This window comes from Patiria miniata, unplaced genomic scaffold (assembly GCF_015706575.1).
Source record: "Patiria miniata isolate m_02_andy unplaced genomic scaffold, ASM1570657v1 HiC_scaffold_20, whole genome shotgun sequence".
NCBI classification, from domain to species: Eukaryota; Metazoa; Echinodermata; class Asteroidea; order Valvatida; family Asterinidae; genus Patiria; species Patiria miniata.
This window is the reverse complement of record NW_024037059.1, coordinates 37,126,510-37,149,583: the sequence shown is the minus strand read 5'-3', so window position 1 is coordinate 37,149,583 and position 23,074 is coordinate 37,126,510. Positions and strand designations below refer to the sequence as shown.

Here is a 23,074-nt window from a genome sequence, read left to right as displayed (position 1 = left end):
ACCCCGCGACACACAAGCACACCAACAAGCAAATAACTAATTCGTTTTGTAGTACATATGCCTTTATTGTATGATTTTTTGCATGGCAACAAATTCATCAGAATGAACAAATAGAACTGAGACGGCATAGCTCAAATTCCCCTCCGCAAGTTTGGAGCCACGCCCACCCTTCCCAACACACACAACTCATCGTACAAGCAGGTACCCGTACCGTGCGTGCGTCGATGCGGAGAATTATGACGGGAACCAGCGAAAATAATTTAGTGAAAATCCAACATGGCGACCTTCAATGTAGAAAACGTGAACAAATGGGAGACTGTCTCCAAAAAGAAGAAAGCTTCCACTTCAGACAAAAAGGCGGCCAGGAAAAACTTTGCAAACACTGCGCAGACATTGGATGTAGCAGGTGAGTGCTTTCTGGGAAATATTGCGGATAAGATCGATTTGTTTCCGATAATCGGAAAGGAGCTGACTAAACATATTTTCTGTCCATATGCTTACTGCAGCCAGGCTGCCCAGTTTCCGGTCTACGCCAAGTAGTAGGCAATCGACGCGACGGAATAGTACATAGCTACTTCTAGTGTAGGGCCCCTCTTTAGTTTCGATCAAATTAGAGTCAAGGGTGTTTTTTATCATTCAAAAATCATCTTTTGGAAAAAAAGGGGAAAAGTTCCATACTCGGACGTCAATTTATCTGCTGCCAAACATATTAATTGTTACTCCTAGAACTATGAGGCTCCGCGTGAGCGGAGCCTCATAGATCAAGAAGCCCGCAAAATTGCCTGCAGCACAAAACACTAATAAAGTACAAAAACGTCCATCAAAATGCAGCCATTTCACACAGAACCGCTGCACAGTTTGCCCCTATACTCCGTACTTTATCTCTTGACATACTCACGTATCTTGTGCGGAACTAACATAGGTGGATTCTGTCGGTTTTTAGGCCAAAATGATGAAAAATATGCCCTTTCCGCACTGAGCCAACCTGACACTTGAAACGTGCACGCATATGATCGAGCGATGATTTTCGGTTCGCTCGGAGCGCGCCGCGGGGGGTACGGTACAAGCGAAATGACGGGCTTGTACCGTACCCCCCGCGGCGCGCTCCGAGCGAACCGAAAATCATCGCTCGATCATATGCATGCACGTTTCAAGTGTCAGGTTGGCTCAGTGCGGAAAGGGCATATTTTTCATCATTTTGGCCTAAAAACCGACAGAATCCACCTATGTTAGTTCCGCACAAGATACGTGAGTATGTCAAGAGATAAAGTACGGAGTATAGGGCAACCTGTGCAGCGGTTCTGTGTGAAATGGCTGCATTTTGATGGACGTTTTTGTACTTTATTAGTGTTTTGTGCTGCAGGCAATTTTGCGGGCTTCTTGATCTATGAGGCTCCGCTCACGCGGAGCCTCATAGTTCTAGGAGTAATTAATTGTCACCTCACCTTGTCCTTTGAACCAAGAGAAATCCAGGAAGCTGTGTTAAGGTGAAAAAAATTTACTCAAAATGTGTTTTTAGAGCACATTTTGGATGCATACGTCATGCAGAACTAACTTGAAGCAGCCGGTCAAAACTGATTGTAGTGGCTGAAAGACAGCGGTACGTTATACACGTGACATCAACAACCATGACGTCGCATGAGCCTGCCAATGATAGTGCAATACGTCATTATGAATATTTATTTTCTCATGAATATTTAGTTTATTTCAATGGATACTTCAAATACGTCCAAAGATTGATTATTGCAACAGCGATCGTGCGCGGCCTAGCGGTTAAGAGTCTCGTGTATCAAGCAAGCGTCAGAGGTTCGAATCCCGATGAAGTAACTGACTGATTAATAAATAGAAATTAAGGAAAGGTGAGAGTAGAGGAGGGAAAGTGGAGGAATAACCATAAAAGATGTAACTTTTGGCGCTAGAAAAATTAATTGAAAAAAGTGACGTCCGAGTACGGAATTTTTTCCACATGTAGAACTTTGTCAAATTTTGATTTTCACATTTAGGCCTAGTTTGTAGTTTATTTTTGCCTTAGAAGCATACTCGCCCTCTTTATAGGCTAATCAGAAAGTGCTGCCTTTTTTCAGATGTCTATTTTTCGTGAAATTGCCAGATTCATTTGCACACATTTGTGTATCAAAATTTCAACATGAAATTTCACGAAAATTTTCACTATTGCCTTATACTACATGATCGTCCATTACTAGTTTAGTATTGAAGATCTATATCTCCTTCACGAGTTCTAAAATGGTTTGTTGTACCAAAATAAGTTCTGCATACAATTACAAAAGCAGGTAAGAATGTTGCATTCTGACGCCACTTTTATCATCATATAAATCTCAATAAAGGTCAGTCAGTCCAAAATTGTTAAAAAGACATGAATCTGGGACTGAGAAACATTTTCAATTTTGTCAGAAAATACTCTGAAAGTGCACTCCACTATCAATAGAATTTGTACACAACCAAAGAAGTGGCGTCTGGATACTACAGTCTTTCCTATTAAAGGCAATGTACCTTCCCCCCAGTTTTCAAGGTTTTTAACGGTAGGTATTTTGACCGAAAATTATTATTTTATTCACACGAATCAATGGCCAATGCAGTTGACAATTTGTGTCCATTCACTTTCTCGTAGGATTGCCATCTTCATTTTCGTAGTGTGTTTTGTGGTCATTGCTATCATTCATAGTGCTTATAAGACTACTCATTTCCAAATTATACAATTTTGGAGACTAACTTTCAATCAAAAATTATGTAGACTAATTTTCAATTTCGTCAGTGTCTGTCGTTTATATTTTGATTGATTTATTTGTTATTTTTCCTTTTTCCTTCCTGAACTAGTCCCTTTGAAAGAATCAGAAACGGTCTTTGATGCCTTCAGCCAAAAGCAGAATGCACAGGATCCCCAGCCCTCCACCCGGGCAGACCCCGACAGCCCCTCTGGTAAAAAGGCCGCCGGCGACGCCTCAAAGAAGGCACCCGGCGGTGGGCAGCAGCAGCAGCAGAAGAAGAAGAAGGATAAAGAGCCGGCTCGAAAGGCCGAGAAGGGATTTGAAAATCTGGTGGAGGCATTGAAAGCGCTGGATCCCAGAGAGCTGAAGGCTCAGCTGAATGACGTCCAGACGAGATGCCCGGAGTCAAGATCGGTAAGATTCTTTGAAATATAAAAGAAATTTAAATGCGTTCTTCTGCCTTGTCACGGATTTTTCTCTTTTTCTCTTTCGTTTGCAATTGTCACAACTAGTTTTCGTTGATCACAATATTTATTTTATTTAAAAATCTGAGTTTTTAGGAATAAGTGAGACCTATGGAAGTGAAGCCAGCAATGTCAATGTTCCCTTCCAGTTGATAAATAGGGAGCTACATTTGTTTTTCTATTCACAATTATTGATTTGCTCCTTATGCATTATGATTAAAAAAAATTATACGAATATTCCGTTTTAAAAAATGTAGCCCGGTTGATTATATGGTGAGTTTTATTGGAAACTTATTTTGAGTATATATTTGTGAGGTATAACTTTGGGAAAACTCATATAATAGAAAATTTGGGGCATTTTATGCCACCGTAGCGCCAGAGTATGTTGGTAAAATGTCGCCAACGTGCGAAGACTAGTGGATGTCTCACACTGCGCATGTGCAGCAAGTAAGCCCATATTGAATTAAGTGACTGCACAGGCCGGCTATGGGCTATGAACATACATGCAGCAAACACGTATGGAAATAAACAAACAAACAAACAGACAAACTACGTCAATATAGCAAATGGGTCTTTACTACTTCCCAATACACGTTCAAAAGTACCAACAATTTGATTAAAGTCCAGTGCCCTTCTCTGAAGCTAACCCTGTCATTTGTTGAAGGGGAATAACCTGTATTCAAGCACTTACCAGTGATGTAGTGCCTTGATGCTAGGCCTTGGCCTTAAGGCTGCCTTAAGGCTGGAATTGTGCGTCAATATAGAAGTAAATCGCTATTTTGTTTTAGTTAAACCATATTTATGAAGACCTGAACTTATACTTTAATAGATACAATGCAGTCATAAAACAGTGTATGCGAGCATGTTGATTGCAATTAAAGACAAGTTGTTCTTCTTAATGAGCGATTCGTGATGATGTGTCATGTGACTATAATTAGTTCTATATTAGTGGTCATTTTATAAAACAGGGCCTTGGCCTTGGCCTTAGCCTTGAGGGTTTGGCCTTGGCCTCGAGGCTTGAGGGTCAAAGCCTTGGCCTTGGCCTTGAGGGTCAAAGCCTTGGCCTTGGCCTTGAGGGTCAAAGCCTTGGCCTTGGCCTTGGCCTTGAGGGTCAAAGCCTTTGCTCCAACACTGGCACTTACAAACAGACATACACTTGTTTTGTGATACATTTGCAATGATTGATTTGATTATTGTTTTGTTTTTTGTTTTCTAGTTGTGGCTTGGTGATATCGTTGGCTTTATGAATAAAAAGTTAGTAACCAAGGAGAGTGACCCAGTGTTCAGCGATCAACCTCCCAGTGAGTACTGCAAGCTTCTTCTGTTTTTGTTGTTGTATTACTCTTATAATTTACTTTGCTTTTTCACTTTGTGATATTTGTCTTTTATCTTTTATCTACGGTGACCCGGTAATGACATGTTGATGTTAAAGGGAAGATACAACATTTGCAAACATCACAAAAACGAAATGATCGATTTATCACGAAATACCTTACTGGATTGTTAGGAAATGACAGTCTAAAACATTCTGTAAAATCGTGGCTCCTGGTGTGCTGTCATTTTCAAGAAAAATGGGATTTTTCCAACGCTGGTCGGCTGACCAGCGTTGGAGAAAACTGGCTTTTTTCAGAAAGTGCTCCTAATTTTTCATAATTAGTTATTCCGCGTTTTCTTTGCAATTGATTACACACCTGTGAAGGGGTCCAAGCCTGCTGGACTGATCCCTGACCTTACAATTCTGCAAAGTTTATAAATTGCTCTGTTTCATCTTAAGTGGGGTCAGGGAACCAGACTACAAGAACATGATTGGTTTTCTTGGTTTTTCCAGCATCTACACAAGCCCAAATCGTGAAACAAGTCATTTTAACAATATTTGCTATAACATACTAATCCTCCAAATCCATTTATTTCTGAAAATTGCAGCAAAAGCAAATGTTGTACATTCCCTTTAACCTTTTTAATATCAACATTTAATCTTCGCAGTATGAACATTCAACCTTCACATGTTGCCAAACCCTAACCTTCCCAAATCTTCCAAAATCCTCTTTGCAAAATTGAGGATTTTGAGGCTATTATGGCAAAAATGTGTGGCTGATTTTGTAGGATGCACTGTGTCAAGGTCTTGGGCCGGACCTTGTGTTGTTTATGCCCAGCCATTCATGAGTTTAGGTGTACATTATACTTGAAATCCTCCGCACTGCTCCAGGATGTCACTGGCTCTGCCTCAACATATTGACAGTGATTGCTGGAGGATTTTGCAGGATTGAGGCTGTATGCAGTTTTTAAGTGGAGGCAGTTGGAGAATTTTGCAAGATTGAAGTTGCATCCTAGCAAAAATGAGTTAGGGTTAAATTATACAAATTATTTTGTGAAAATTAAAGGCATTCTCGTCCTGATGAGAGTGCAAGAAACTCAGACACTTCATATCGTCTACATCAATCTGACATAAAACAAAAACAATAAGTTTGAAACCTACCAGATCAATCAAAATTCAGAAGATTTTGAAGGATTTCACAGACTTCAGAATCCTGATCAGCGACCAGTTTAGACTGGCTCACTTTGAACATTTGAATATTCGATCAAGTCCAAGTTAGAATGATTGAATACTTACTTATTGGAAATAAACACCACTATATGTGTAAAGGTACCACTAAGGAGACACGTTATCATAATTTCTTCGCACGATGGGAGACATCGGTCATTAGGGAGACATTTTCATGTCTCCCTAATGTCACAGCCCTCCTTTAGAGGCACAGTTTTATTGTCGCAATTAGGTTATATTTGTTGCTCGTGGTCTAATTAGTAAACATACCGAAATTTGTGGGAAAAAGGACAAGGGAATATTGGGTTAGGGCACATTTAAGTTTGAAAATCTTTGTGCACAAGCCTATGGGGATGTCTCCCAAATGTCCAATCCAGGGTAATTATTGTAACACTACATGCATTTAGGGTTAATCTGTCGGCATTAGGGTTAATCTGTCACATAAATTTATCCCTACACTGCTTCTGAGGAAAGACTTGTCCCATTTGCAGGAATCTTTTTTTTTTATGTATGCAGGACAAATAGTTATATACAGAGTTGATCAAAAGCAAAAAAAAGGTCTGTTTACAAGAAAAGGACAAACATTGTGATGTGGTTTAAGGCACATCCAGTAGGACTTCTGGCAATACCTTGCTTCATTCCCAAATTATGCTTGAAGGATCAAATTGGTGTTGTTTCTCGTTGGCAGCTTATCCGTTAAGCAAAACAAGCAAACACTTGTTGGACTTCTTGAACGCCACACTGAAGAGCTACAACGCCGACATGCTGAAGGCGTTCTTTGACTACTGCATCAGGGAGCTAGCCGGGGATCTCGGCAAAGGTAAACAAGTATTAATAGGGTTGATGCCTAAAAATAGTCTGAAGATGACGTGGGTGCTGACAGGTTTCGGTTGTGGCAGCATAGCATCGTAGCTATGAAATTGAAGCCCTTGTGAAAATTGTAGCCTTTGTGGACTTGCAGCCCTTGTGAAATTATAGCCCATTTCCTCCCCACCCTCTACCCCCACCCATTGCCCCCACCCTTTGCCCCACCCTTTGCCCCCCCCCCCCCCACTACCATGTCCCTATCCCACCCCTTCCCCCACCTTACCATTTCCCAACCCCATCCCTTGCCCTATTTAAACCCTTCCCTAATACTCCACTCTTCTCAGATCCCCATGTCCATCTCTCCCCCACTTCACCCCCACCAGCTGAACACCTTAAGTAGTTAATCCTAACCTTGCCAGACGCAGCACAGTGCATCAGGTGGAAACAAGTCTGGTGTACCTTTGATGCATTTAGCTATCAACACCAGTGCATAAACGGCCAGTTCTGAAACAATGAGAGCTAGTCCCATTGAACAATGCCACAGTTGTATCCTGCTGCATTCGGTGAACACAGACTCTGAGGCAGTTTGGCCTTTAGACTTTTGACCTGATGGATCTTGCTACACTGAGCAGGCTTTAATTTTTGACAACTGTTGCATGTTGCTGCGTTTGGCAGGGTTTCTAACCAAAATATCGTAAAGGATTAGGGTTAATTAAACCACCCCAACCCCGTCCCAACCTCATCCGAGCAAACTTAGTACTTATGCCATGGTACCTTTTCCCTCAGGTCAAGCAGCAGTCAATGGCTACCGGGTTTTCATACAACTTATCGCGTCCAAACACCCAGAGTTTGTCACAGAATCCATGGACCTTGTAAGTGAAAATGTTTTTAAAAAAAATGTGGTTTTGAAGGGGGAAGATTGGGCAGTGTTTTCTTTTCACAGAACTTGGAAAAATTAAACAAATATGTACAAAACCACAGTTTCCAGTCAGGTATTCAATATGTCAATCTGCAGATTGTATAAATGTGTTTGTCTTTCACCAAAATATGTAAATCTACGTACAGGATGCGTAAAAAAAAATTTAAAAAATGCTAGGACCATTGTTTTAATGAAGTTCTACATGTAGCACTTTCAAAATCTAGGATATAAAAGCCCAATTCTTCAGCTTTCTTTTGGTACAAGAATTATCCAAATCACTCATGTACTTTTCAAGTTACAGAGTTTTGAACACAACCGGCGTATTAAGGTTCTGTCCACGGATCACAAAAAAGTTCAGTGTTCTTTCAGCAAAACGATAACAAATCACATGAGGATGTGTGTGAATTGTGTTTGTTTTGCTGAAATAATGCACACCTTTTTTGTGATCCGTGGACAGAACTTTAAAACGGTGGTTGTGTTTAAAACTCCATAACTTGAAAAGTAAATGAGTGATTTGACTGATTCTTGTACTAAATGAAAGCTTATGAATTGGGCTTTCGTATGCTAGATTTTGAAAGTGCTACATGAAAAACTTCACTGAAACAATGGTCCCGACATTTGGGTTTCGTTTTTTTGACTCACCCTGTACAGCAGGGCAGCAAGGTTATATTGGAATAAATATGTTGATGCTATAATTCTGTGGATGGGAGGTTTGCAGTAATACCATGTCAATGATATGAGTTGTGTACATGTACTTCTGAAAAGAACCAGTTGGTTCAACTCGACGTGTCAAACAGTATGCTTAATTATTCGTCATCTATAATTCTAGTGAGGAGAGTTTATATTTTCAAATTCACCATTGAGATTTACAATTTACAACGTCAGAGAATCTGTCAGGTCGATAGTGATGTAGATCATTTCTGATTGTGCTTTGTTCTGTATTTGTTTTTCTCCCAGTACTTAACCATGGTGAGAAGGAAACAGAATGAAAAGTCACACTGCCTGTCCGTCTTGTGGTCGTGCGCTCAAGCTGGATACAGTGACCCCATTATTGGACTGCAAGGTAGGAGGAGGGGGTTAGGGGTGCAAGGTGGGGGGTGTCACATTTAAACTTCAATTTAAAGGAAAGATTACCCATTCGAGAATCATGTGAACTTTACGAAAGATTTCATGAAATGTAATTATTTTATTATCCTGTAGCTAAATAAAATGATTGTCTAAACTTAGAAACACAAAACTTAGAACTACTGTTGGCCTCAAACTTTGCAGACTTTTTTTAACGTAGTAATCAGTTTCGAGGCGTGGCAGCAGCAGAAATAACAATGTTTTTCTGCGGCAAGGCATTGTTTGTGTTCTCTGTGGAGTTTGTAAGATTTCAAGATTTGTTTTGTGACCCTCGTTTCTTTAAACAGTTTCAGAGTTGTGTTGAACCAAAATATTCTGAAACCTTAAAATTCCATGTTTGACGTCATTATGGGGCACGACGCGTGAACGATGGACTGCCACAGACTTTGAAATGACTCCAGAGTTCAGTAAATTGACAATTAGTGCAACAATTTTGCCTTGCTGAAAACAAATTCTGTTTGAAAACAAATTCTACAGGGATTTTCGATTGGCACCACTCTGGAGCACTGAATTTTAGTTTAAAAAAAAGAAGCAATATGAGAAGATTAGCGTTGTTATCAATTATAATCATTTTCGGCTGCTAACATTCATTTAACCCTAACCCCCTAGGCCCTTGTTGCTTACAACCATCCTCAATCCTCCAAAATCCTCCAAAATTTTTCAACTCCGCCTAAATTTTTCAAAATTGTCAGACAGTCCTGCCTCAAAATGCATTCATCCTCAATCCTCCAAAATCCTCCTCATCCCAAAACTTTGCACTCGTGTTTAAATGAAGGATAACCAACGCCAAATCCTTCAAAATCATCAGACAGTCCTGCCTCAAAATGCATTCATCCTCAATCCTCCAAAATCCTCTTGTGCTTTATTCACCATTCATCCTCAATCCTCCAAAATCCTCATGTGCTTCAATCACCATTCATCCTCAATCCTCCAGAATCCTCATTTGATTCAATCACCATTCATCCTCAATCCTCTAGAATCCTCCAAAACCGCCAGGAGGATTTTGGAGGAGTGAGGTGGGTTAGGGTTAATGGTCAGGGTAGATCATTTTTAATTTGTGCATTTATTTTCGTTTGAAGTAACAAAAGATTGCAGCACGCGATGTCACACACTGAACCGACAATTAATAGCAACCACGCGCACGAGTGCCTTGTGTCAACACTTGCGCAGCCATTCACAGAAGTGCCGAATTACAAACCAAGTACTGATGGAAATTTCCAAAAATGTGTCACTTGACGGATCTTTGGAAATGGCCTTCTTTTAGATTTTTCTTCAAACTGACAGCATGCCAGAAAGAATAGTTTCACAGGGAGTTTAGTGCCATTGCTATCTTTAAAACAAGTAAGATTTTCAACAATAATTAGGTCAGTTACTGCATATGATCTACTTTACCTTTAAAATTCAACTTCTTGTATGAATTTTCCGCCTAGTATGGTGTGGTTTGATGCTACCATTGCTTGGTGTTAAGCCGGCCTCCGCGTATGCCATGGCCAATCTGGACAGAATATTGAAGTAAGTCAGCTCACCGTCAAGAGAAACGTTACACAACTTGCTACAGCATTGCCTAAAACACGTTGAACTCACAAATGTTCTTTTAAAGGCGTCAATTTGTTCGTTTCCATTAATAGCACCACGCAAAATCCAAAGAAGAATGTTCAAATCCTAAGCTGTTGAAGTTTTAGCTCAGTGAATATTACACTATTTAAGAAAACAGTGAAAACATGCAGAATCTTTGACCATGAAACATGATACCATCGATAGAACTCTTTATCTCCGACGATCAGTCGTTTAACGGCTTTATGTAAAAAAAAAATCACCTTCATTTCTTGATTTCTTCTAAATGACAGCAAGCCAGACGGAATAATTTCACATCTTGTTTAGTACCAGTAAGCTTTTTGACAATAATTCTCTACGTTACATTTTGGATAATGCAAATGATCCTATATGCCTTTTGGGTCCAAATCACACTTGTCAATTTTCACAAACGTCCTCGGGCCAATGACCTCACCACAGAAACCTACCAATTTAAACTTAATTTTGTATTTAGTTTTCAAAAAATTGATGATTGATTCGATGTGATCGCAGGCAGAAGATGGACAAGCAGAAGGCCCATGAGGTCCTGGGGCCCAATCAGTTCTTTCCCATCGTGGACTTTGTCTTCACACCAGGGACTGCACTCCCAGCCCAGTGAGTACATCAGTGTGGTTGTCAACCACAGAGTGTTCCCAAAAAAAGTGCAACATTCAGCAAACAAATAATTAAAACTGGTTAACCCTAACTCCCTAGGCCTTTTTGCTAGGATGTAACCTCAATCCTGCAAAATCCTTAAATTGACCTCATGAAAAAATAGCATTAAGCCTCAATCCTCCAATTCCTGCATTATTTCTTGAATATGGTCCGTGGAGGGGTGACCACTGCCTGAATCCTGCAAAATCCTGCAGCAGTGACTGTCAGTATGCTGAGGCTTGGCCAGTGACATCCTGGAGCAGTACGGAGGATTTCAAGCATAATTTTTGTATGGCTGAGCAAAAACAACACACAGTCCGGCCCAAGACCTTGACAAAGTGCATCCTACGAAATCAGTAACTCACTTTTACCATGTAACCTCAATCCTCCAAATTCCTCCACTTTGGCAAAGAGGATGAAGGATTCAGGGCAGTTAGGGTTAATGTTTTTTTAATCAGTGAAATTATATATTTACATTCAAGCCTGGCTATTTCTCAATCCACTCCTTTTTACCCCATTACATTTGGGTCCCTAGATCCAGAAGTACAATCAATTAAGTGAAAGGGTGTACATTTTGCTTGGGCCACTCTTACCTGTGATGTCTCCAACTTCAATGCCTGTTCGATGCCTATTCAATGCTTAACCCAGATTCAGCATGTACAGGTGAGAGTGGCCCAAGTAAAACTTGCGATATGTGGAACAATAACTAAAACAAATAGTCGGACAATATAAAAATTAATCAACTTTTTTAATTTTTTTCCTTTTCAGACTGCAGAAGCAACTCCTTAAGCATTACTCCAAACTGAAGGTAATTCGGTTTACTCTTTTCAGTTAAAATTAAGCAAATTTTCAGGATTTTTGTGAAAAAAAGTTGTTGAAGGGGAATTTGAAACGACAAGCCTAGGATCCAATCCCGGGCCTAATTTCATAGGATTGCTCAGATCAAACTTGGTAACACCAAGAAAATATTCACTTAGCTGCAATGACTGGCGGAAATGTCTGGTTGTCAAAAACGACTTTTGCTGGCACATAAATTTACTTGATCTAACTGTTTTTGAAATTGTGTGTGATTTTATATTTCCCAGAGCATAGCCTTTGGAACTCATCCAGAAACCACCCTGCGGCATTTCTTTCCCTCGCTGTTAGCAAGAACGACGGTGAATTGCCCGGAGCAGATGAAGAACGAGGTGAGATAGCGTCCTGTGAAGCTGTTGTGCTTGGGAAAACTTAGCTAATGCAGGTTACTACAATGTAGCTAAATGATCATGTGACATGGAAAAATCCCGGAAAATCGAGGAATGTAAAGCTCTCATGGATAGTCATGACTCAGTTATCTGATAACCAGTCACAAAAAGTTGATATTCCAAGTGAAACGTCTTGGAGTCCAGCACAACCCATAAATAATGATGCATAATATTTGCGTTAAGTGTTTCATGACGTGTATGTTTAACAAGAATAAGTGTGAGGATTGGTTGGCTGTGGGGGGCGGGTGGAGGCCATCTTGTAGATGGTAATGCAAAGACCTTTGTTTTCAGTCTGATAATAATATTAATAATAATAATAATTACCGAAAATGGGACCATAGGGAGACATTCCCATAGACTTGTGCACAAAATTGTTCAAACTTAAATGTGCCCTAACCCGATATTCCCTGGTCCTTTTTCCGCGAATTTCGGTATTTTGACTAATTAGACCACGAGCAACAAATATAACCCAATTGCGACAGTAAAATTTTGCCTCTGAAGGGGGGCTGTGGAATTAGGGAGACATGAAAATGTCTCCCTAATGACCGATGTCTCCCAATTGTCGAAGAAATTACGATAACGTGTCTCCCTAAATGCTACATTTGTAGTTTTAATACAATGTACAGTATTTATAATCTAGAATCCATCTCTAGAATCCATTCAAAGGCGCCGGTCTATAGATGTAAAGAAAAAAAAAATCAATTGTTGGGAAAAGCCAGCATGATGACTGGCCAGTGTATTGTAAATAGGCTCCTGAGATGGAACAACAGTGTAGAAATTTGTCATTGAAAGCTGTAATTTTGTCTGGAAAAGTCATGGAATTTCATTTTAAGTTTTCTGTAGGAACCCTGAAAATTGTCTTTGTCTGGTTTTCAGCACTTTAAATAATGCCTTAAAATTAAAATTCCTTGGTATTTTCCGCTCACGGGTCCATCAGATGGGTCTAGAATTTCTGGGTCTGAATTTCAAATTCATACCACAGGACTGTTCTTCAAAACAGTTGGGCATATGGCAGCTTAGACAGTGGTTGATTGATAAGCCAGCTGTGCCCCCAACTTGCCTGATTTGTCTGTTCATGGCCTGTTGACTGAGTTTGACTTGTCATGGTGCTTGCTTGGCATATGGTCTGACTGCTAGTGACTAGCCTGTGTTAAAAGTATAGCAGGGGAAGCGGATGGACATTTTGACTGTCTGTGACTGTTTAAAATAGTAAGAGGGTTAAAGTGAGTAAAGATGACCTGACTTTGCTTGGAATGTTTTCCTGCGTCTGGAGTCTAGAGTTTGACATTGTCCTCTGTCCAACAAACCCTGTGATTACTCCTCTGCTTGCTTTTACAGCTGTTGAACACCCTGATCATCTGTCTGAGTACGGACCACCACTGCTTCAGCAAATGGCGCCAGATGTACGACACGCACCTGTCGCAGTCTAGTGTGCTGATGAACCACATGCTGGCATCGTGGGAGAAAGTACAAAAACAGGTTTGATAAACATCTCTCAAATGATTTTCAGCATCGTTAGACAACAAAGGTGGCTTCTCCTCCTACCAACGTGTTTGAAACCCTGGCTCCGTTCCCATCCTCGGCCTCGGATTAATTTTTGAACATAATGTTTTTCACTACACATTTGTGGAGAGTGTAGCCTAGTGGTTAGGGTTTGTGACTCATGATCAGAGGGTCAGGGGTTTGAATGATATGTTGTAACATGCTGGCATCATGGGAGAAAGTACAAAAACAGGTGTGATAAACATCTCAGATTTTTTTCAGCATCGTGAGACAACAAATGTGTCTTCTCCTCAAACCGGGGGCTCTGTTCCCATCTTCGGCCTCGGATCAATTTTAGAACATAATGTTTTTCACTACACATTTGTGGAGAGTGTAGCTTAGTGGTTAGGGTTCGTGACTCATGATCAGAGGGTCAGGGGTTTGAATTCAACTGCTGGCTACATGTTGTGTCCTTGGGCAAGCCACTTCACCCCCACTTGCCTCTCTCCACCCCAGGAGTTAAATGGGTACTGGCATTGGCTGGGGAGTAACCTGCGATGGACTGGCATCCCATCCAGAGGGAATAGAAATATTCTCAGTCGTTTCATGCCAAGGAAACCAGAGATAAACACCAACCTGATTGGCCATATTGGCTTGCAACGGAATCTACTACCCGCTACACCTTGTTTTTAAAGTATTGGGAGTACTTTGTTGGTGCCTTGGAATTAGTAAGAAAGTGTCTCTGGGATTTGCCAGGGATTGTACTGATTTTGTGGAATTGAAGAAGGTTCTAGCAAAAATACCATGGGCATTTGATATGAACGTTGCATATATCACATTAGCAGACTAATCCGTTCTGAAGCTATGTACTTCTACAAATTCATTTGTTTTGCTTTGTTGTGTAGTTACCAAAGCAACTTCTGAAGGAGACCGTCCGCGCGTTTCACCTGACCAACGAGGACATGGCCAGCGCAAGAAACGGACGATCAGAACACGAGCAGTGCAAGCTAGCATGCAAGGTTAGGCTTGTGTTTTGTTACTGTTTTAAAACTTCTCAATTGGTCAAAGTCCACAATTGGGTCCTATAGTGAAAAAAGGTAACATGATCTTTTTTTGTTGTTATAGGAAGGAAAAAGAAGTATCTTCCATGCTTAAAAATCAGAAATTCAATTTCAAAACTTTTTTTGTGGGGGGGGGGGTCCCAATGCCCCAATGCATGCACAGTATAACCCAAAATATAAGCTAACCCTAACCCGCCTCAATCCTCCAAAATCCTCATGGCGGTTTTGGAGGATTTTAAAGGATTGAGGATGAATGGTGTTGAAGCACATGAGGATTTTGGAGGATTGAGGAATGAATGGTGTTTGAAAAGGAGGAGGATTTTGGAGGATTGAGGATGAATGCATTTTTTGAGGGCAGGACTGTCTGAAGATTTTGAAGGATTGAGGCACTGGGCATCTTTCATTTTAACACAAGTGCAACATTTTGGAGGATTTTGGAGGATTGAGGATGGTTCCTAGCAAAAAGGGCCTAGGGAGTTAGGGTTAATCTCATTTGTACTTTTCTTGTATTTCTCTTGGTATTTTCTTTCTTTGTGATAGGAATTGCTGGAGCGAATGAGTGGCTTCGAGTTTCCATGGAGGAGTATCCTGACTACGATAGCTCTTGCCGTGATCACATTTATTGCCTTTGATGTGTATAGCCACAAAGGATTCCACGGTATTGTATACTAGTCAGTCTTGTGGCTAGCCTTCTTACTTGTGTAACAAAGTAACAACGTTTCCTTACGTGTAAGCTTCGCTCATTAACAAGTACTTTTGTCAGTTCTATTTGTGTCCGTTGCACAGCTAGACCGATACATTCTATAGGTTTAAATACAAATGAGTCATTAGATTTCGGGTCCATTTTGTGTCGTGTCCCTGTTACATCTGACATCTATGATTTCATAATTCTGATGCACTTCTTAATGCAGTTGCCCTCCAAGAGTGTTTATTAACCCTAACTCCCCAGCCTAATTTACTAGGAACCATACCCATTCAGGCAAATTCCAACACCCACATGGGAAATTGTACACACACACTGTTGGACTTAGTTTCTGGAGGTATGCCAACCCCAGTGTGAAAGACCATCTGTTTAGGGGAACTGTACCTATCCCAACAGATTTAAACACAAACCTGCTGTTGAACTTTGATGGCTTGTGTTCGGTTAGGGTTAATAGCAAATGACCTACCCAACAAACAAAAACATCGTTTGAGGGCATTTTTAATGATACTTGAATGGCAATTTGCAAAGTTCAGTGGTGACAGGGACAGGACAAGTGTCACACTTGGGGCTCTTGCTTTATAGAATGGCCCAGATACATCAGTGCAGTAGTCGACTGTATCACCACTCCTCACAAGTTCTACTGTTATCATTCTTGTTACTTACGAGTTACGACAGGATTTTTGAATTGATTCAATTATGTTCAGCCTAGATGGCCTGGCGGTTAAGAATGAGATGGCCTAGCGGTTAAGAACACTGGACTCGTGCTCTGGTGTTTCAGAGGCAACAGTGGCGTGGGTTCAAGCCCGGGCCCGGACACTTGTGCCCTTGAGCAAGGCGCTTGACCATTATTGCTTCGTCCTTCGGGTGGGACGTAAAGCTGTAGGTCCCGTGTGTTGTATAATGCACGTAAAAGAACCCAGCAAACACTTATCGCTAAGAAAAGGGGTTCGCCCCGGTGTTTCTGGCAGTTATCCTCATACATACACCATGAGACTGTACTTGATAGCCACATCAGGCGTTTGTACAGAAGCTAACAGACACAGATACAATCAATTGAACATTTCCATTTTTCACACAAGTTGATTTGTTTCACAGTCAGTGTTTTCATAGCCGACTTCTTTTGTTTCACAATTGACTCGACAGGCTCTCTGACGCAAGCATTCTTTGAGCGGTCTGGCATCTCGGCGGTGTGCAAGCAAGCCTGGACTAAAATCAGTCTCTACCTGGGCATTGCAGTCGAGTAAGTATGCGTGTATGGTCAATCTCATCCAAAGTATGTGAAGCTTTGGGTGCGTTCGAGTAGCTCACCCGGGTCAACTCGGGCTAGTCCCTTGCTGTCGATTAGCTCTGACGTCATACTCTGGTCAGCCACCACAGAACCTGAGAAATACATTTTCTACCAATTTTGTATTGAAATAAAAGTCCAAATATATCAAATGACAAGGATCTACATGTCAATTATATAAAACAAATATTGAGTGGCTTTAAATTGTGAAATGGGAGGAATATTAGCGCTTCCAGTTCACTCGGCTTCGCCTCTTAAAATGGAAAAGTCCAGATTTACTTTGCGATAATATTCCTACCATTTCACTCTGAGCCACTCAATATTTGTATAATAGTCGACTGATAGTCCAACCATTCTGCATTTGAGTGAAGTTTAATGGTTTACCATAGTCCTTGCTAATAATCACTCTAAGGTATCAATGGAAAGCTGATAAACTACCCTATCACATTCAACCACGCTGACAGTGATTAAGAGTGAAGTTTAATAGTTGAACTATGGTTAACCATAGTCCTTGCTAATAATCACTCTAAGGTAGCAATGGAAAGCTGATAAACTACCCTATCACATTCAACCACGCTGACAGTGATTAAGAGTGAAGTTTAATAGTTGAACTATGGTTAATCATAGTCCTTGCTAATAATTACTCTAAGGTATCAATGGAAAGCTGATGAAGTACCCTATCATGTTCAACCACACAGACGGTGATTAAGCTCAAACGTTTTATAATTAACTAGGTAATCCAGTATATTTGGATTACCTATTTTCTTATGAATCTTTTATATATTTTGATTTCAGCTGGGCATCTGTCAACATCCCCATCTACTACGTCAAGGCAGCTGAGTTGTGCGGACCCTACCTGGTACTGATGAAGGACAAACTCTATGCGTTAGTCCTGTATCTGGCTGAACTGACCGCGCCTTTATGGGCGTGGCTCAGACTAAACGTCCCCATTGCTCTAGAGTGGGTAAGCTTCAGGAAACTTAGGGAAAGTCCTAATCCTGTAATGATTGGCACCGATTTATATTCCCTGGTGAAGATTGGCAATTGTAGTAGTAAAGTGTCTTGCCTAAGAACACAAATATCATGATTTCCATCAAGGTTTGAATCCCAGTTGAACATGAAGTAGGTGAAGTTGTAGCTGAAGAGGAAACAAAGAAGAACCAACACCCCCTCCCCAACACCCCCCCCCCCCCCAACACCCCCTCCCAATTGTGTGATGGTCATAAAATCATTGCCGCTTTTGAATCTTTTGTCTATGGGCTCCGTGCGCCAACAAGAGAGGGTGCTTTTTTTACCCCTTTCGAGAGCCCCGTGGATAGGACAAGCAGTGTGAGCTTACTGGTTCACGCACGTATCGCAGGAAGTACGCACGACGTATTTTATTCTGAATATACACAAAGCATTGCGCAAAGCCATAGCGTCTTCGCCTCAACGTCAGGCGTTGTCGGCAATGCGTTTGAATGTCTCTCCAAGTGGTCTCCCCCAACTCTCCCTTTCTTACCGTTGAAGGGTACTTGTGCACGGAGCCCATAGCTATTTTCTAGGTCTTTGACAGTGTCAATTATGCAGGAACAACATGTAGCTGTACCTCTACAAATCTGCTTTACGCACAGCCCAATACTGGACACACCACACAATGAGGGCCAACTTGAACCAAATCACCTGCCAGGGTATTATCCTTAATTGCATCTTTTTTCTCTCTCTTCATATCCCCCAGATCAAAGCCCAGATTCCAATCCTCTGGAACCTCCTCTGGGGCTACCTAGTCTTAGTATGGGACTTCCTCTCCCCTTACCTCGTCACCTTCTGGAGGACCATCTCTCCTTACCTAGAGGCATTATGGGACGGCATCCTGCACTACTCCGTCCTTCTCTGGACGTCCACGCTGCCATATTTGAAAGCGGCCTACCAGTGGTTACAGCAAATGCTCAAGTGAGTGAGGTTTCTATAAATGGCATTTTACTTCAAAACTGTTGATGGATCACAGGTCATCAGAAGTCCATCATTCAATCACGGATGTCATCCATTTCCAAGTCTCAGGCATGCAACTTTTCCTCGGATCTGCTGATTTCCCCGTTTTTGACTTCTCATGAACGCCATTACAAAATAGAAACACTGTAGAAAGTCTTGGGTGGTTTGGAATTTCCTCGTTTTTTCTAAATTCCCAGTTGCATGCCTGAAGTCTAGTCACGTGCTATATTCAATTGAACTGTGGCAAAGACATTCCTTTGCTATCGTTCAGCCCTTGTTACTTAAAGGTAGCATTCAACATTTGTAATTTGTGCATGATGTTCGTTTTAAGCAACAAAAGCGCTCAAAATCTAAAGAAGGGTGCTGAACAACTAACCTGATGTACTTTCAGCTTAGTGAATGCTGTATATTCCGAGAAAACAATATTCTAGGAGCTCGATTTCAAATCATGTTTTGAATTGAACCTTCATTCAGCATCCGAGACATGTTCTCACTGAGCCAATTGCAGCTATGCTATGTCATGCACCGATGAATTAAAGCAACGGCGCGCGTGTGCGTTCTGTCAAAGCTTTCGCGCGCTTCGCCGAATAAAAGAAAAAGAACTCCTAACGGAAATTTACAACGATGCTTTTCAACAATAATTATGTCAGTTATTTTTTTGGATAGCTGCAAATGATGGACTGTACCTTTAACACTGGCCTTTTGAATTGACTTGTTATGTACTTGTGGTCCGTCATATTTGCCTTCATTACAGACATCACTGTTTTACTCTCAATTTTTTATGAAATGTAGCATTGGTTCAAAACTGGAACTATTAAAAAAAATATCTATCGAAAGTTCTAGAACACTTTATCCTTACCCCATTCAATTTGGAACTTTTGCACCCTACTGAATCGATAATTCGTCGGGTGCACCACGAAGTGACATATTGTCCATGGACTTTGTGCGCACAATACGTCACTTCGTGGTGCGACTGACTAATTAGTCACGCCTGAAGCCTGCAGAGTCCAACAGAATCCAAATAGCATTTTGTCCACAATGTTCAATGGCTTTACAGATAATTGACCTGTCGCGGAAGAATCGCGTTAGAATTGAGTCAAAGCAGCAATATTGTCCAATTGCATGATATACAAATGGACGTGGAACGCGCAAAATCTCAGACAAACAAAACTTAGTGTATACAAATTACATAGGGTTGTCTAAGGGGCGTGGATAACTCGCAAACAGCGATAGGTCAATTGAGGTATTGCAGTAGAATCGCGTCAATGTAGCTTGTGAAATATTGTCCAATTACACGATATAGTAATGGACGCGGAACGCGCAAAATCTGAGACAAACAAAACTTAACGTACAAAATTCCATAGGGTTGTCTAATGGGCGTGGCTAACTCGCAAACGGGGATAGGTCAACTGCACAGGACACTGCTGCAGTTACGTAAGTGTAAAACAAAAAAGACCGTTCTGTTTGTAGGTATTTGTTTGTGTCATTTGAGTTATTGAGGTTGACTTTTGTTTTCTGTCGCACAGCACGTCGTAATCAGATGGACAGCTGTCAAGACTTACGAGACATTCCAGGCGAGCAGGCTTTTTCCCCTCTAATAATTTGGACTACACTACATGAGAAAGTACAGTTCCTTAGATATATCGTTGTGTCAGTGCAAAAACATCGTAACTTCCAGTTTTTTCAAAATTCAGATTTGTGTGTATTTTTATCAAGATTTACCCATAAATTATTACAGGAGAATTTCATTGAAAAATATTGCGTCATTGTATTGTTATTGATTAAAGTCATAAAGTCGTATCTCCATTACGAGGCTGAACTTTTAAGCAAAAAGTCGTATCGCAGCACATTTATATGCAAAATGCCATATGGTCGTAAGGGTGTTTGTGCAAAAACATTGTTGGAAAACATCTCAAAAGTATTCCAAATTCATATGCTTGTACTGATGTGACAATAGTGAAGTTTATTTTTGCATTTTCTTGAAACCAGATTATCAGAATAAGAATATAAGACAAAATAATTTCTAATTTGTAATAAAAAATTAAGTAGGTGGAAAATACGAGAAACAAAAATAAAATGGAAAACACGAGAAATATTAAACTAGAGATTATTCGTACACTGAATAAGATGCTTCTGGGAATTATAACAACATTCTTGAGACAAGCTAAATACAAGCATGTTGTTCAATCCTGAGATGTTTTTAGGGATACGGTAACAAATATTTTGTGACTTTACCCGATTTGAGGTCTATGTGCTAAAGTAATTGGGCATTATTGTGTGTTCGTAAAAAATCCTTGTATTTCGATGAGTCACGACGTTTTGACGAAAATATACTTAGCGCGTGCGTCTTCTCAAGCTAAAAAATCGTACGTTGATCCAATTCGTTGATAAAAGTTCTTTTATCTAAAATCAAAGAGTTCAACATATTGAACATGTTTCTGAATAAATGATCTTCCTAAAAAAAATTTAATCTTTTAATTTAATGAAACGCAAAAATTTAGCGAGCCACCACGAACATATTTATGCATTTTTCTTAAAAAACAACTCAAAACCGAGATACAATGTTTTTGCACTGACAACATGACGATGTCGTCTACAAGCAATGCTCTGATTGGTCAAAACTTTGTGTCATATGACCGGTTTACCGGCAATCATTTAACATACGTGCTATGTCAATTTATCAAGGTCGTAGTTTTGCTTCAGTGTAGGGTTTAACCTGTTTCAGGCTGCAATGCCTTACAAACAAATGTTAACAAATATTTGTTCAAATTTACTAAACATTATTTTTCTGCAAAGGCAGAACTTTGAAGATTTTAATTCGCTATCTAAAGCTTTTCTTTTTGTCAATTTCTTCTCCAAATATGTGTTCCCCAAGGTAGGGGAACCCATAATTTTTCGTATATTCTTAAGAATGGGATTTTGCTTCAGTTTTATGGAAAAAAAGGGGGTTGTTTTCTTGGTTTTTGGTGGGGGTTTTTTGGTTGTTTTTTGGGGGGTTTTTTGCTTTGGTTTTTTGGGGGGTGGGGTGTTCTATTTTTGACAATTTTTCTCTTGATATTTGCCACTTTATTTGGGATATTTCCAGGAATTATTTAACAATTAAGGCCACAAGAAAAGCTGTCTTGTCAGTTGCAACTTGATGGCTTGTGGTTACCTTGAGATGAGTTTGAATGACTTGGCTTTTCCTGTCATCAATTTTTGGTCTTGTGTGGTGCTAGCTGTTTTTAAGTGAGTTTTCACTCTTTGTGAAACATCTCTTCTGTGTTATATAAAACTTTTCATTCTATTCATCCATATGAAGCTTTTGAAAAAATGCTACTGAGAAAGGTGTTTTTTTTCCAATACATGTATGTCAAATTTCATACAAGGTATTTAAAGGGAATATACATCATTTGCTTTTGCTGTAATTTTCAGAAATGGATGGAATTGGGGGGTTGGAAATATAAAGCAAATATAGTTACAATGACTTTTTGGAGCTTTTGGGTTCGAAAATGCTATAAAAATCAAGAAAAACGATCATTTTCCTGTAGTCTGGTTCCCTGACTCCATATAAGAAGAAACAGAGCAGTTTACATACATTGGGGAATTGTAAGGTCAGGGAACCAGTCTAGCTGGCTCGTACCCGTTCATAGGTTTGTAATCGATTGCAAACAAGTGCAATGGTCAATTGGGGCCAGTATTTAAAAAAAAAGCCAGTTGTTTCCAACGCTGATCGGCCGATCAGCGTTGGAAATTGATACAAAAATACCACTTTTCTTGAAAATGACAGTATACCAGGTGCCATAATTTTACAGGATGCTTTAGACTGTCATTTACCAACATCCTATTAAGGTATTTCGCAAAAACTTTGTAGTTTTATTTTTCGATGTTTGCAAATGTTGTATATTCCCTTTAATGTTAAGACCATCTAAATTTAGATATTTTGTTTTCGATTAAATCAAGTTTTCTGTTTATGTTGGTTCTATTATTTTTGTCTCAAGAATTACATTGTAAAAGGACATTGTGGTTAACACACATAATAAAATTGGATCATCTTTACATTTTTTTAACAATCTAATCCTAGCCGTATGAAAGGAATGGCTGGCAAAATATTGTAAGAAAAGACCTAAAGGTCTCTGTTTGTCAAAAACGGTAAAAGTAAAGAGGTAAAAAGGGGTAAAAAGGTCTCTGTTGTCAAAAATGGTAAAAGTATCGAGGTAAAAAGAGGTAAAAGGCCTCTGTTGTCAAAAATGGTAAAAGTATTTAAGTACGAACATTTTTACTAAGAGAATTTTGGGACTACTTAATCCTTCTATTTTGGACGAACGTTGGTTATTTTCTATGTTAGCCAATGTAGAACTTTGGGTTGCTTTTGCAAGCAACTTGAATATTTATCATATAAGATTTTTGTTAATGAATGCATTCAATGCAGCTATACAGTGTACGCAAAAGAGAGCAATATTACATGTAGAACTGTATTTTCATAAAAGCTAGATTCTGCCTTGTTGAATCTATTCAAATCGGATAAATATTTTCACTC

The 23,074-nt window shown here is 40.0% G+C and overlaps 1 protein-coding gene across 1 annotated transcript; it reads left to right on the top strand.

Annotated features, from left to right (window-relative positions):
- The first annotated feature begins 245 nt into the window (after window positions 1-245).
- Window positions 246-20,699, top strand: LOC119728946 (transmembrane protein 214-A-like). Its single transcript, XM_038201394.1, has 17 exons — window positions 246-406; window positions 2,836-3,140; window positions 4,407-4,491; window positions 6,421-6,552; window positions 7,326-7,411; window positions 8,416-8,521; window positions 10,014-10,095; window positions 10,669-10,770; window positions 11,578-11,617; window positions 11,895-11,996; window positions 13,392-13,532; window positions 14,441-14,554; window positions 15,137-15,254; window positions 16,443-16,539; window positions 17,380-17,548; window positions 18,302-18,516; window positions 20,082-20,699. Exons 1-17 carry the CDS (start codon window positions 277-279, stop codon window positions 20,089-20,091), a joined length of 2,034 nt encoding a protein of 677 aa, XP_038057322.1. The 5' UTR covers window positions 246-276; the 3' UTR covers window positions 20,092-20,699.
- The last annotated feature ends 2,375 nt before the right edge of the window (window positions 20,700-23,074 follow it).